The sequence below is a fragment of the Ctenopharyngodon idella genome, chromosome 1 (assembly GCF_019924925.1).
Source record: "Ctenopharyngodon idella isolate HZGC_01 chromosome 1, HZGC01, whole genome shotgun sequence".
In the NCBI taxonomy this organism is placed as follows: Eukaryota; Metazoa; Chordata; class Actinopteri; order Cypriniformes; family Xenocyprididae; genus Ctenopharyngodon; species Ctenopharyngodon idella.
The window spans coordinates 31,434,122-31,447,380 of NC_067220.1; the positions used below are offsets into that span (position 1 = coordinate 31,434,122).

At 35.9% G+C, this 13,259-nt stretch overlaps 1 protein-coding gene across 2 annotated transcripts; it reads left to right on the top strand.

Moving 5' to 3' along the window:
- Positions 1-35: 35 nt before the first annotated feature.
- Positions 36-10,018, top strand: cep44 (centrosomal protein 44). 2 transcript variants are annotated; one of them, XM_051905112.1, is made up of 11 exons: positions 36-323; positions 528-618; positions 3,911-4,058; positions 5,876-6,022; positions 7,091-7,189; positions 7,324-7,488; positions 8,437-8,649; positions 9,109-9,169; positions 9,271-9,365; positions 9,458-9,492; positions 9,952-10,018. In XM_051905112.1, exons 2-11 carry the CDS (start codon positions 530-532, stop codon positions 10,001-10,003), a joined length of 1,104 nt encoding a protein of 367 aa, XP_051761072.1. In that variant the 5' UTR covers positions 36-323; positions 528-529; the 3' UTR covers positions 10,004-10,018. The 2 variants fall into 2 exon arrangements, with proteins under 2 accessions (XP_051761072.1, XP_051761062.1); XM_051905102.1 differs by lacking the exon at positions 9,952-10,018 and adding an exon at positions 9,630-9,724 and having other exon boundaries at positions 53-323.
- Positions 10,019-13,259: the final 3,241 nt, after the last annotated feature.

The window sequence follows — 13,259 nt, forward strand, 5'->3', positions numbered from 1 at the left end:
CATGTTCGTCAAATTCGTATGGTTTAATGCATACATAAATATATATGAATGAATGATTAAGTTAATAAAGTAAATGCATTAATACATACGTGAAGGAATGGCGTAAATTCACGAGTAATTAAATGAAACTGCATCACCAAAATTTGTAAATGTGTGCTTCTAAAAGAAGCAAACTAAGACATGAATGTGTAGAAGTGAAACAATGGATTGAACCGTCGACTCCCGGTGCATAGAAACCAATCACAACAAACCCGAATGTTTCAGCGGCAAAAACAAAAGGGAGGAATTAGCAATAATTGTTTAACAATAAAATCCAACCAGCGGTAAGACAGTTGTTACTGTATTACAAACGCAAATAAGTACAAAATATTATCAACTAATGCAAAAGATGTAGGCTAACGTTACATGTTGAAATAACATGCCACGATCATTTTACATTGTATGGTCTATGAATGGCAAATTGACATCGGTATGTATTTAAACAGTAATAAAACTTTAACTCCTGATGAAATCCTCTAAAATTACAGAGATGGCCACTGGTGATCTGAAAGGATGTTTAAGAAAGCTGGAAGTCTCTCTCCGTTCTCTAAAGTATCCCAGAGATGTGGACTATCAAAGGTATGAAATATGAAGAATTTTAAAGCAAAATATTATATATATATATATTACACACACACAGTGCCTATATAAAGTCATTATACCCTGTGAAAATCTTTACCTTTTGTCACATTACACCCTGGAAAATAAAGTAAATTAAGTCTAACTAATTAATTAACTTGTTTTGCTTTTCGCCAAACATAGCACTGAAAGAAAGAAGCCTTTCCTGAAAAAGTGCCACACTCAGTCTCGTTTGCGCTATGCAAAATCACACCTGGAAGACTCTGATGCCATCTGGCAAAACGTGCTGTGAGACCAAAATTGACTTTTTTTGGACTGAACTCCAAGCACTATGTTTGGCGAAAAGCAAACACAGCACACCACCCAAGACACACCATACCCCTGAAAACCTGCGTCCCTCTGCTAGACAGCTGAAGATGATGGGCAGGTCATTCACCTTCCAACATGACGATGATCCTAAACATACCATCAAAAGAATAAAAAGCCAAATCACCAAAAGGTGATTTTTCCAACACTGTTATTCTAGTTTTTATCCTCCAGAATGTTTTAACATTTTTGAAAATTTTGAAATTTTCACTTTGATGATGAGGGTTATAATGTGTACATACAGCTCAAAAAAGTTAGACTTCATTTTATTTTCCTGGGTGTAATGTGACAAAAGATAAAGATTTTCACGGGGTATGATGACTTTCTATGGGAACTATATGGACAAAGAAACTGAAACACTGGCCAATAACACAGCTGTACATAAAATATTGCAATCCACACAACATAATGGGAGACATATCAGAGAAAGAGCACGACTTGTTGGTGTGCGTCTCGTTGGCTCATCTGTGACCAGGACAGCAAGTCTTTGTTGTGTATCGAGATCTATGCTATCCAGGGTATTGTCGGTATACCACCACGTAGGACTAGCCACATCCAGCAGGAGTAACTGTCGACACAAGAGGAAGCTGTCTAACACCGGGACAGTTGCTGGCTGCCCAGATGTTCATAAGTTCAACTTAGTGGTCTCAGGTTTATAAAAATTTAGAAATGCTTCTAAGACTGGTTTAACCAAATATTTCTGCACATGGAAATTCAGGTGTTCAGATGACCATTCTGTGTAAGATATTTTTACCTTATTCATTTACATAACGCTGATCAGGCCTGTTTAAGTTCAAAGTGCACTATGAGAATTATATAAATGTCCATTCTCATTTTTTTAAATTAATGTTCCCTCGTAATCTTTAATCAAAATAACTTCCCCTTCCTCTTGTAATGACATCTCTTCTCTGATGACATGTTTACTGCATAGATGCAAACTCCTCACCTTTCAGTGACTAATCACCTTTTTGGGATCAAAATAGGTCACATATGGGATTTGCATAGATCCAATGAGAAAGTGTGTTTTTTTTTTTTTTACAAAAAATTCTGTGCGGAGCATGCCCCCATCCCACGCAATGTTCTCACCTTTTTTCCTGCTTGCCTGCTTGGATCCCTGTTACTGGCGTGAGGGCAGGACAACCCGTCACTCACATGAGATCACAGCAATAGAAAACCACAATGATCCAATCAATTCCCGATGGACAAAATGAAGTTCTGCCCTACATTTTTTACTTGTTTGAGAAGCTGCTTCACTTGGATATATGTCAAAAAAGGAAGGAAAAACTCGCAAATTCATTTTCTTGTCAACTTTAAGATGTTTTTTTTTTTTTTTTTTTTGATTTTGTACATGCTACCTTCTTAGATATTAGTGCACTTTTTGTTTGTTACATTTACATTAATGCATTTGGTAGACACTTTTATCCAATGCAAATTGCGTTATATTAAAGGAATACATTTTATCAGTTCATGCATTCCCTGGGAATCAAACCCATGACTTTGGTGTTGCTAGCACCATGCTTTGCTGTTTGAGCTACATGAATACTTGTGCATATCATGAATGTGGATGGGGTAAAGGGAAGGCCTGATAGTCCTATGATGATTAGCGTGAAATTAAAGTTAACACTGTTATGAGCGATTATTGGGTCAATGAGTCCAGGCCTTTTACGTCTTTACTCGAGTGGTTGTGAAGTAGTTGATCAGCTGTCAAAGAGGCAGGCTGTGGTCTTCATTGTGGAAATAATAATAAAAAAAAAAAAAGTGTTACAAGTTAGGTTAGAGCTGCACAATTAATTAAATGATCACGATCTGAATTCAAACTAAATTCAAACAATTGCTAAATGACAACGATTCGCCTGTGTATTAAACCTTTGACAAAATAACACCGGAACATTCAAAAATGAGTTTGCGCTGTCGCTGACCCAGAGAGAGCAGTTATCATGTATATAGGTATGAAGCAAACCAAACAGTTTCATTATTTCTGTGTTAGAAATATTCATATTATCACAGGATATAAGTTTATAGTTCAGATATAAACACTGATGTCTACGGTAGCGATCAAAATAGAGCAAATCACCTTTTGAAATTAACTTGCCACTTTCAAATAACAATTGTTTCGATTACATCATTACGCCACAAAGCGGCGACAAGTGACTGTTAAAAAGTGTATTTGTCATTGAAAGAGATTTGTTCAAAAACGCTGATTGAACACCTTTGATGCTTAAAGTAGGTTTTTAGTCCCTATATTTTTCCTTGAACCTAAGTCAATAATTAAGTAAATAAAGGGACCTTCTATTGTAAAATGTGACCACATTGACATTCGATACAAATCTCATTCACTTCCCCGCCTTTATGAATGCATAGCTCTTATGATTCATTTTTCATATGCAGTCAGCAGAGATGATATATGCAGGATGTAATTCATTAGACATTAACGTCCCCCAATTCTACCCCCACTTTTTTGGCCTAGGCTTTAAACATCTTGACTCATATAAACATCCAAAATGGGGGTCTGTGTTCCAGTGTTTCATGTCCCATATTTTGTTTTGAAGTTTGGAAAGCTGAAGACTTGTCCCGAGCCTCTCCAATGCTGAGTTATTTTGTAAACAGGCTTTACAAAAACCAGCTCCGTTCCTCTACCAGGATCTCAAGCTGCACATCAGATGCTCAGTGAGGAGGTTTTGATGTGAGATGCATCAAACACAACATTCTTCTCAGAAAGACAGATCCATTTGGCTTGTATATGCTGGACACGATCCAGAAAGATGACTTAATTTGTCTCCAGCACGATACTCAAAATGGCTTGCAGACATGTTATACAACTTTTTGATTTAAAACCTTTATATGGTGTTGATTTTGTGACACATTTAAATGAATTGTTTGTCAGTACAAGTGCTTTTTAATTTGATGTTGTGTTTTACTCTTACAGATTGGCTGTGGGAGATCCATCAGCATGTCTTCCCATTGTGAGCTATGCCTTCACATCCTTTTCCCCATCACTCACAGAGCACCTGGTCGATTATGGGGTGGAACTGACGGGAATGAATGACTTACGATTTATTGAGAATGTTTACAAGGTGAATTGCATGAACATATGTTATTTGTACTATGTAGCTTGTTATTGAATAGGTTGAATATATTTTAAAGGGATAATTCACAAATGAAGTTTCTGTCATTGTTAACTCTTCTTTTTCTGTGGAACATAAAAGAAAGATATTTTGTGAAATGTTTCTTTTTGTCCTTTCAATGAAAGTCAGTGGTCACCAAAACTGGTTACCAACATTCTTTAAAATATCTTATTTTTCATTCAGCAGAAAAAAAGAAATGCATATAGGTTTGAAACAACATGATGGTTTCATTTTTGGGTGAATTATCCCTTTAAACCCTTGTTTTAAATATTTAAGTCACATGCTTTGTTTCCATCACCCTGTTTTTATGCTCATTTTGAAGTATTGCATCAGAAATGAGTGATGGAAATGCCAAAAAAAAAAAAAAAAAAATCTGTTAATTTACAAAAAAAGTTTTTACGCTCACTTGAGGTGGTTTTTGACTTGTGCGAAAAAGAGTTAATGCGAAATAACGGGAGATGGAAACGCATTTGCCGAATAAATTCTGACTTGGCGAACATTAAACCCACATGACTAATCGGCTGTCTTTTTTTGTGAACTTTGAAAAGATTCGCTTCACGTTTGGATGGAAACCCAGCTACAGTTTAGTTAAAAGGCTATGTAATTTATACAGCTAACATGGTTTAGGGATAGGCTTAGCTATTGGATAATTTTCATTTGAAATCAACCACAGGTCTTTATTAGCATGCATGTTTGTGACATTACAGCCCTCTTTAATTTGACTTTTACAAACTGTTTGCAGTTTCTTTCAAGAGCAACTGGTTTTGAGGAGTTTGTTGTTTTAAATGGATCAAAGTGGTTTCAGTTGCTTTGTTTCAGTTATGAGGACAGAAAGTTCATTTTTTGAGGTCAAAAATTATAGACTTTAGAGCTATGACCGAGTCAATGATATTGTTTTTCACTCCGCCTTTAATGAGGTGGGTTTTTTTTTTTTTTTGGAAAAGCAATTTTACATGTAATGAAATTTACAAAGCCAGGCTTCATGTTGCCTAATAGCCATATTTATTGGCACTGTCCCTGATCTCAGAGAGTTTTATCCCCCAAATCAGAAACGCAGGTCTCTCCAGAGCTCTGTGATTCGGAGCATCTGTAGCTCCATTCTCCAGCATTCAGATGTTCAACTGGCAGCTCTTCTCTACCAAGTCTTGAGTAATTACAATTCTCTGCTCACGTTTCTCTCCTGCAGTGAGAGAACAAAAAAGGGCGCTGGCCTTCATGTTGGTCCAAGTCGTCTGATCTCAGATTAACTCGAAGCTGATTCTGTACGTTTATCCGTTGGACTGAAGAGCTGCTCTCTCTTTTGGCACTTCCTCCTGTTCATTGACCTTTTGTGCAGTACTAAAAGTTCTGGCCTTCATCCCAGGATCATCTGCAGCTCACGTGAAATATTCTGGAGGGAATTAGTGGTCCCAGTATATTACCTTGAGGGCCTCGATGGCATTTGCTAAAAATTAGGGTTGTTGTAACAGGAAACTAGTGTTTAGCAGTTCTATCATATTTTTTCCAGTCGTCATTTTTCCCTTTGTGCTACAGCTCATTGTTTACATCTGGCTTAGTCCTCCTGTGATTAGTCTTGGTGGCTCCTCTGGAATTCCTCCTGTTCCAGAATTTCTACAAATCAAATTTTTGTTTGTGATTTTAATCCACTTAGGGGATAATTTCCTTCTAATTCCTTTAATATGTTAAACCCCTCAAGTTGTAATATTTATTTTAGCACCATTTTTTGTTGTATCTGCATTTTCATGGGAAAATCTCTTAAAATGTAGGTCTTACGGGATGTTTTCAGCTATAAGCCATTGTTGACCAAACAGCAGTTTCTTCAGTTTGGCTTTGCTGAGAGGAAAGTCACCATTCTCTGTGATATCATTGGCCTTGTTCTCAACAAGCACAAAGAACTCACTAAAGAAAGCAAGGTATCTCAAAGATGTACCCACATACAGTTTTTCTAATGTAGCGATATGGTACCATTTCAGTTATCAGCCAATATTAGAGAATGTTTTATTTAAAGGGTTTGTTCACCCAAAAAATGAAAACTCTGTCATCATTTACTCACCCTCATGTCGTTCCAAACCCGTAAGACTTTTGTTCATCTTTGGAACACAAATGAAGATATTTTTAATGAAATCTGATTGATTTCTATCTCTCCATTGACAGTCCACGCAGCTACCACTTTGATGCTTCAAAAAAAAGTTCATAAAGAGATCGTAAAAAATCCATATGAATTGAGAGGTTTAGTTTTGATCGCTTTATGATGAACAGATTTAATTTAGGCTTTTATTCACATATAAACATTGATCAGTAATCATAAATGGAAGATCAACCATACTTGCTTGACACATGAGAACAAACCTCATTGGTTCGTGCGGAAGCTCAAACATGCTGCGTAACACACGAGAATGAACCTCATTGGATCTTGCACGTTACACAAACATGCTTGAGCTTCCGTTTACCATAACTGATGTGTGTGTTGATGAATGTTTAAATGTGAATTAAAGCCTAAATTAATTATGTTCATCATATAAAGCAATCGTGTCTCTTCAGAAAATTTGGAGTAAACCGCTCAAGTTTTACAGGTTTGGAATGACATAAGGGAGAGTAAATGATGACAGAATTTTCATTTTTGGGTGAACTAACCCTATAAATTTGATAATTAATTTTGCATTCTCATTTCCCCTATTTCTACACTGAAGTTTTTACATTTGCTGTCATCTGTCACTTAAAAGTTAATCTTTATTAAAAACACTAATATTAAATAACACTGTTAAATGTAATCTTGAGCAAATCTAAAAATGATAATTTATTTTTCATACATATTTGGCATAATTTTGTGATGCCTAAATTCACTTGTAGCATTTAAAGTGATTCTATTTAGAAAAAATATATAGAATTTTATTATCAGACATTGGTTATTGGCCATATTGTATTTATTTGTTTTTTAATTATTATTTTTTAAATTGAATAAACAGCAAATTGTCTTACAGCATGTCAGTAAGCCGAAGAGAAGACCTCAGTTGAAGAGCTGCATTAAAAATGAGATCCCTTCTGCTGAGAGTAACTCACTGGTGTTAACATCCCTGACAGTAAGTGTTCATGTAAACCTCATGTTTTATAAAATAAACATAATTTATTTAATAATAATAATAACAATTTATGAAATTATTATTATGATTACGATTATTATTACTATTATTATATCTGCTTCTGTCCCTCTTAGGTACCTCAGAAGCAGCCACTGGTAGAAAGGCATCTTGGCAGCAGCTCAGCACCAACTCAGATCAGACGCTCATCAGATGAGCAACCACGGCAGGAAGAGGAAACAGAAAAGAGGGAGTTAGACAGTGAGCATATAGAGGATTCGCCTCAACCTACAGATTCCACTGTGAGAATGCGCATCCTGCAACACATGTACACACAGGGAGGTGCATGATGAATCAAATAGTCAAGCGCACATTATACACCAAGTAGACAGCTTTAGTGGCGAAAGAAAATGTAAAGTGCTACTAGAAACTTGGTCGCTTATCATAAGCAGTAGCAGTGTTATTTTCTCCACAGCAGACCCTTTTGTTAATAAAAAGACTTTTTTATTATTATTAAAAAGAATATTTTGAAAATGTTGATGTTTTTTTGCATATTGTTCATTTAAACTAGTTTTGAACTACAGTTTTGAAACTACAGTTCAAAAGTTTGTGGTCGGTAAGATTTTTTTAACGTGTTTGAAATAAGTTTCTTATGCTCACCAAGGCTGCATTTTTTTTTTTTTTTGATCAAAATTACAGTAAAACCTAATATTGAAAGTAATATTGTGAAATATTAGTACAATATTAGTACAAAATAGTTTTCTTTCATAATATATTGAAAATTGTAATTTATTCCTGTGATGGCAAAGCTGAATTTTCAGCAGCCATTACACCAGTATTCAGTGTCACATGATCCTTCAGAGATCATTATAATATGCTATAGGTATAGGTGCTCAAGAACATTTCTTATCAATGTTGAAAACAACCAGTGTGCTGCTTAATTTTTTAATTTTTTTTTTTTTTTTTTGTGGAAACCATGATACATTTTTCCAGCATTTTTTTTTTTTTTTTTGTATCATTTTAAATGTCTTTACTGTCACTTTTGATCAGTTTAATGCATCCTTGCTGAATAAAAGTATTAACTTATTTATTATTATTATTAATTTCAGTATTATTTTCTTTTGGTCATTTTTTCTGTGTTGTAGAACTCATCTACACAAATACTCAAAATGCCAATTCCTAGTACACACAATTCTCTGCAAAATTCTGAACTTGTTTAATCCACTCTAATGCACATGCTTTCTCTTTAGGAGTGTGTGTTAGAGAGCCGGCTGAGGGGCGTGGAGGTAAGTCTTCTGGAGAGTGTTGGCAGGCTGGAGCAGCGATTGGCCTTCATGGAACACAGGATACATGCACTGGAGAAAAGCTTGGCTGGCAAGATTATCATCGAGAGCAACCAGTGGGAGAACTTGGAGAGTCGCGTGCTGCTGCTGGAGACCAGGCTAGCACTGACCTCAGCACAGGTAGGGGAGTTTAACATCTGTTTGGCAGTTTGGAACTGTAAATTTCAAATTATATTGCAATTGTGGCATAATGCTGCTTTCTCCCAAAACTCACTTTGATGATCGAGCTTGCGTTATGTGATGAAAAGCAGTGACAGTCAGCACAGATATACACACTAGCAAAGCTCTCACATGTGTCAGTTTCGAAGTAGGAAAATTCATATGGAAAATACGTTGTTTTATGAAGACTACAAACCACATTAGAGGTCAGATGCCGATACAACTAGCAACTGATACAGCAACTGATTTGTTCAGGAAAACAGAATGTTGGAGCAATTTAATATCCTAATGGTTCATGGTGGTGTTATTTTGTTTTGTGATTTGTTTTAAAATGGCAAGTTGGCATTGCGTCTCTTTTGAAGTAATGCATATAAATAGGTGTTTTTATGGTGCTTACAAAAAGTTTTCTCTAATCTATAGGGTCTAACTTCACAAGATGGGGTCTTCAGCTCAGGCAAGGTTGAATCTAAAGAGAACACAGGTACTTCACTACATTTTAATGTAATAATTTTAACAATTAAAAAAAACTAAAATATTCATAAAGTCTGAAATTGTTTGATTTTCCATTTGTATCTGTTAAAGTATCTGCAAGTGGCTTTTCTGCTGTGATTCAACCATCATCTGACATCAGTGATAATGGGCATATTCTAGCCAGTTCTTCTCCCACAGCAACCCAGGTGACCATTCATTCATTCATTCATTCATTCACCAAACTTTTCAAGAGACATTTGTTTAATAACTACTATATATTTTTCTTTCAACTTCTTAGAATTTTAAAGAAAGGCTGGACAGAATAGTTTACATGTAAGTGTTGTTATTTTGATATAACTTTAAAAAATAGTTTAATATTTCGCTTGAAGGGTTGTGTTTTGAAAAAGAAAAAAATGTCACTTAGATAAAGACTGCATATCAATACATTTTTTGTTCCTTTCACATTTCAGGATGAAGGATACATCTAACATTCTGCAAAATATAGAGCCGACAATACGAATTTGATCTCATCTCAAGTTTAATAAAATAAATAATAAAAAATTAAGTATGTTTGCTCTGCTCTTTCAATACAATAAACCCATATAGTGATCAGGGGTGGTCAAACTCCAAAAAGGAAAAAAAAGGATTACAGACCATGTGACTTGTGTGCTATATTTTTTTCAGGCAAAGACTGTAAAGAATGTGATCACCAGAGCAAAATTGTAATTTATTGAAAATCTTGCCCAACCCTATAGCTTTCAAATCACATATGGCAACTTTACATCACTTCAGGTTGGATGTCAATGACATCATCAGTCGTCATTGGTTCTTGTGTGTCTCATGAACAAAATTTCAGTTCATTAGTTACGTGGTCACTATGAACTGTATGGAAAAGAGCTGTGTGAAGTGGTCCACTGAAAACTCTGGAATAAGTAGGGTGAGTAAAATATTATTATTATTATTATTATTATTATTATTGGGTGAACAATATTTCACTTTAATATGCCTTCCAATTTATTCTGCAGTTGTATTGACATACAAATAAAGTGTCTTGTCCTCTAGATGTCACTGCTACCCAAGTAAAACCTAATGGTGAATTAGTCAATGGCGCCCTCTGTGGTCAGTTTTTTGTATTGCACTCTGTGAAAGCAACATCATTCCATTGCCACACAACAGTTGTGCATTCAGTTGAATATCAGATAAAGTAGATGTGTGTAATGACTGGGTGATGCCTCTGTGCATTAATATTAGCATGTATTTGTTATTGTACGATTCTTTCTTTAGCACATGCTCCGAAAAAGGGGAATAAAGTCTGAATGTATGATGATTGAACTACAATCATTCACATTCCTTTAACCCCCCCACCTACCTACTTGAGTACTTAGCCAACATTTAGGTAGTACTGTGTTTAGGCAGATGTGTCATTTTTCTATAATGCGTATAAACATTATTATAATAGTGCTTTGTTTGTTTGAGATCCTGACTAGTTTACAGCATAGGCTAAACCAATGTGTTTGGGACATGACTCTCTGTGTGTGTTCGACCAATGACAGATGAGGGAGTGTTTGTAGAATTTGCTAAATGGTTATTTTCTGTTTGGTGATGTTAGTAGCACAGAAATACTTGAGAGTTTATCTCTTGTACTGTTCCAGGCAGAAAAATCCTAAACTGTAATAGGACAAGCTTGGAATGTATTTTTAAGAACAGTTTCCATATTAATGTTTGGTAGTAATTTGAGCATGAGTTCAGTTGACCTTTGTACGGTCTCTTGGTGTTGGGCGTCATTGCACAAGTTATCACATTCATCAGATTTCAGTTTGCGTAAAAAAAAAGAAAGAAAAAAAAAGAAAGAAAGATCTGGCTTTGACCTAGCAATGTCCCACTAAAATACATCAGAGGTCTGACTTGTTGGTCTCACAGGACAGCTTTACCCTTCTCATATTTCTTTTCTGTACAAGGCAATGATGTAAAACTGTTTTTCATCAGTGGATTTTCTCTTTGCAGTTGACAACACTGAGTGGGTCACTGACCTCTGGTCGTTCTTCTAGACGTTCCCTTCAGTGCCCTATATACTGCAGACACAATGAGAATTGCTCTGTTGAGATCAATCGGACACAAGGCAGTCATGGAGCGGAAAAGAAAGGTCAGATGACCACTGCAATTATGTTGAAGGAGAGTGTGTGCTTGTGCGTTATGTGTGGTTGGTCAACAGAGCATCCCTGTGACTTTAATGTATGTTTGGTGTGTGTGTGTGTGTGTGTGTGTATTGAACAGCAGTTGGAAGAGATGCTCATACAGATTCTTTGGGAACTGATGTGTGTACATCTGGTCAGTTTGAGCTCACTAAACAGAAGGGGATGCACAATGTCTCCACAATACAGGGTTCTGCTGCTGTCTGCATTTTAACAAAACTGCTTTACTTTTTATTGGCCTAACATTTGAACAACCTTTGAAAACTTTTCAAATCCAAACACTTCTAAGAACTTGGCAGGCAGCTACATTTTTAAAAGTTTTTTTTTTTCATTAGTGTGAACAAGCTTATATGTCATTGACCCATATACCAACTCTGCTACATAACATCATATCCTGGGCCCCAGAAACCCCCCGTGGAATCAACAGGCCTCTGGCAGGGGCCAGATGTGATTGGGAAAGACTTTTCTTTAAACCTTTGCTGTGCTATCTCCTTGACTGCATGCAAGTTTCTTAGTAGCCACAGCGAGTACATGTTTTTATTTTTTTTGTTTGTTTGTTTTATCAGTCCAACTAGAAACTGGGTTTATGGAGCGAGTGCTTTGGGAATAATTAAAAGTGGATTCTTTGAGATGATTTTTGTGCACGTCCAATTGGAATCCGATCATAACAAGAGTGAACGGCAAAAAAATCATATGAAATTTTGAGCTGCAATCATATCTGGTTTGAAATCCTATTCAAATCACATTTCTGGAAATCCGTTTTAGTCTGACCGGTCTAATAGGATTTTGCGTGGTTTATGTCACTTTCTCATGCCGCATAAAATGTAAACATGTCGGACGTTATAGGAAACATGCTGAAAGTTGCTGCAGGAAGAATTTTGTGTTGTTGAAAAGTGCCGGTCGAGCAAAAAATGACAATATAATGAAGACATGTTGAATTTTAAGACTGACAAAGATGACACAACTGAATTAAGCAACGCATAGCCTGCTACGTTTCTGCCACTGCCTCAGAAGACAAAGTTATCCAGCATGGTGGCTACACATTGCCATGTTGTAAATAAGACAACATCTGTATTGGAAACTCCTCCATGTTGTTATTGCCATAAAAAAAAAAAAATGAAAGAGGACATGGGACACAAATCAGATCCGAACAGTTGCGATACACAGTGTGGACAGTCAGTAATTTAGATCAGATTCCAATCGGATACACAAATAATCGGATTTTAACTGACAGTGTGAACATAGCCTTAGTAGCAAGTTAACTTTACAAAATACAAAAATATTAAGCAGCACAACTGTTTCCAACATTGATGATGATAATAATAAGAAATATTTCTTGAGCATCAAATTAGAATGATTATTTAAAGCTGCTGTTTATAACTTTTTTTTGGCTAAAAATGATCCAAAATCGATTTTTGAGCAAGTACATAACCAGCCAGTGTCCTCCCTATCTCCTTACCTTAGCCCAATTCACAATGGTAAGCTTGTAATAATGTTTTCTAATTCGAGTAGTACTGGTAGGTTTCCATGGGAAATTCGAGCATGCCGCCGTTCACCTTTGCGTCATTGTATCACGTCTTTTTACATAAAGAAGGAGTCCCAGCTAGTAGGCTATATCATGTGAGGATGCTGCAGGTGGCGGATCATTTATAGCCTTTTCTCACAGCAGCTGCAATAATTAAACGTATCATTTTGATGGCAGATTGTATGGCATGACAAATGGACAATTAGAGATTAGACTGTACAGAAATTGAAATCTACAGGTAATGCTAATACACACTAAATAGACAGTCATGCAATGCTGATGTTGTTAACATTAACAATTTGAGAACAAAGTATAACAATAATAATAATTTGCACAGTTTGATGTGAAATGAGCTAAGCGATTGTTAGATTTAATCACCATTG

Excerpts from the sequence above, each read along its gene's own strand:
- cep44 (XM_051905102.1), top strand. The coding sequence starts at position 530 with ATGGCCACTGGTGATCTGAAAGGATGTTTAAGAAAGCTGGAAGTCTCT. Across the intron at positions 4,059-5,875 it reads TTATTGAGAATGTTTACAAG|GTCTTACGGGATGTTTTCAG; the intron begins GTGAATTGCATG and ends CTTAAAATGTAG. Across the intron at positions 9,170-9,270 it reads TGAATCTAAAGAGAACACAG|TATCTGCAAGTGGCTTTTCT; the intron begins GTACTTCACTAC and ends TATCTGTTAAAG.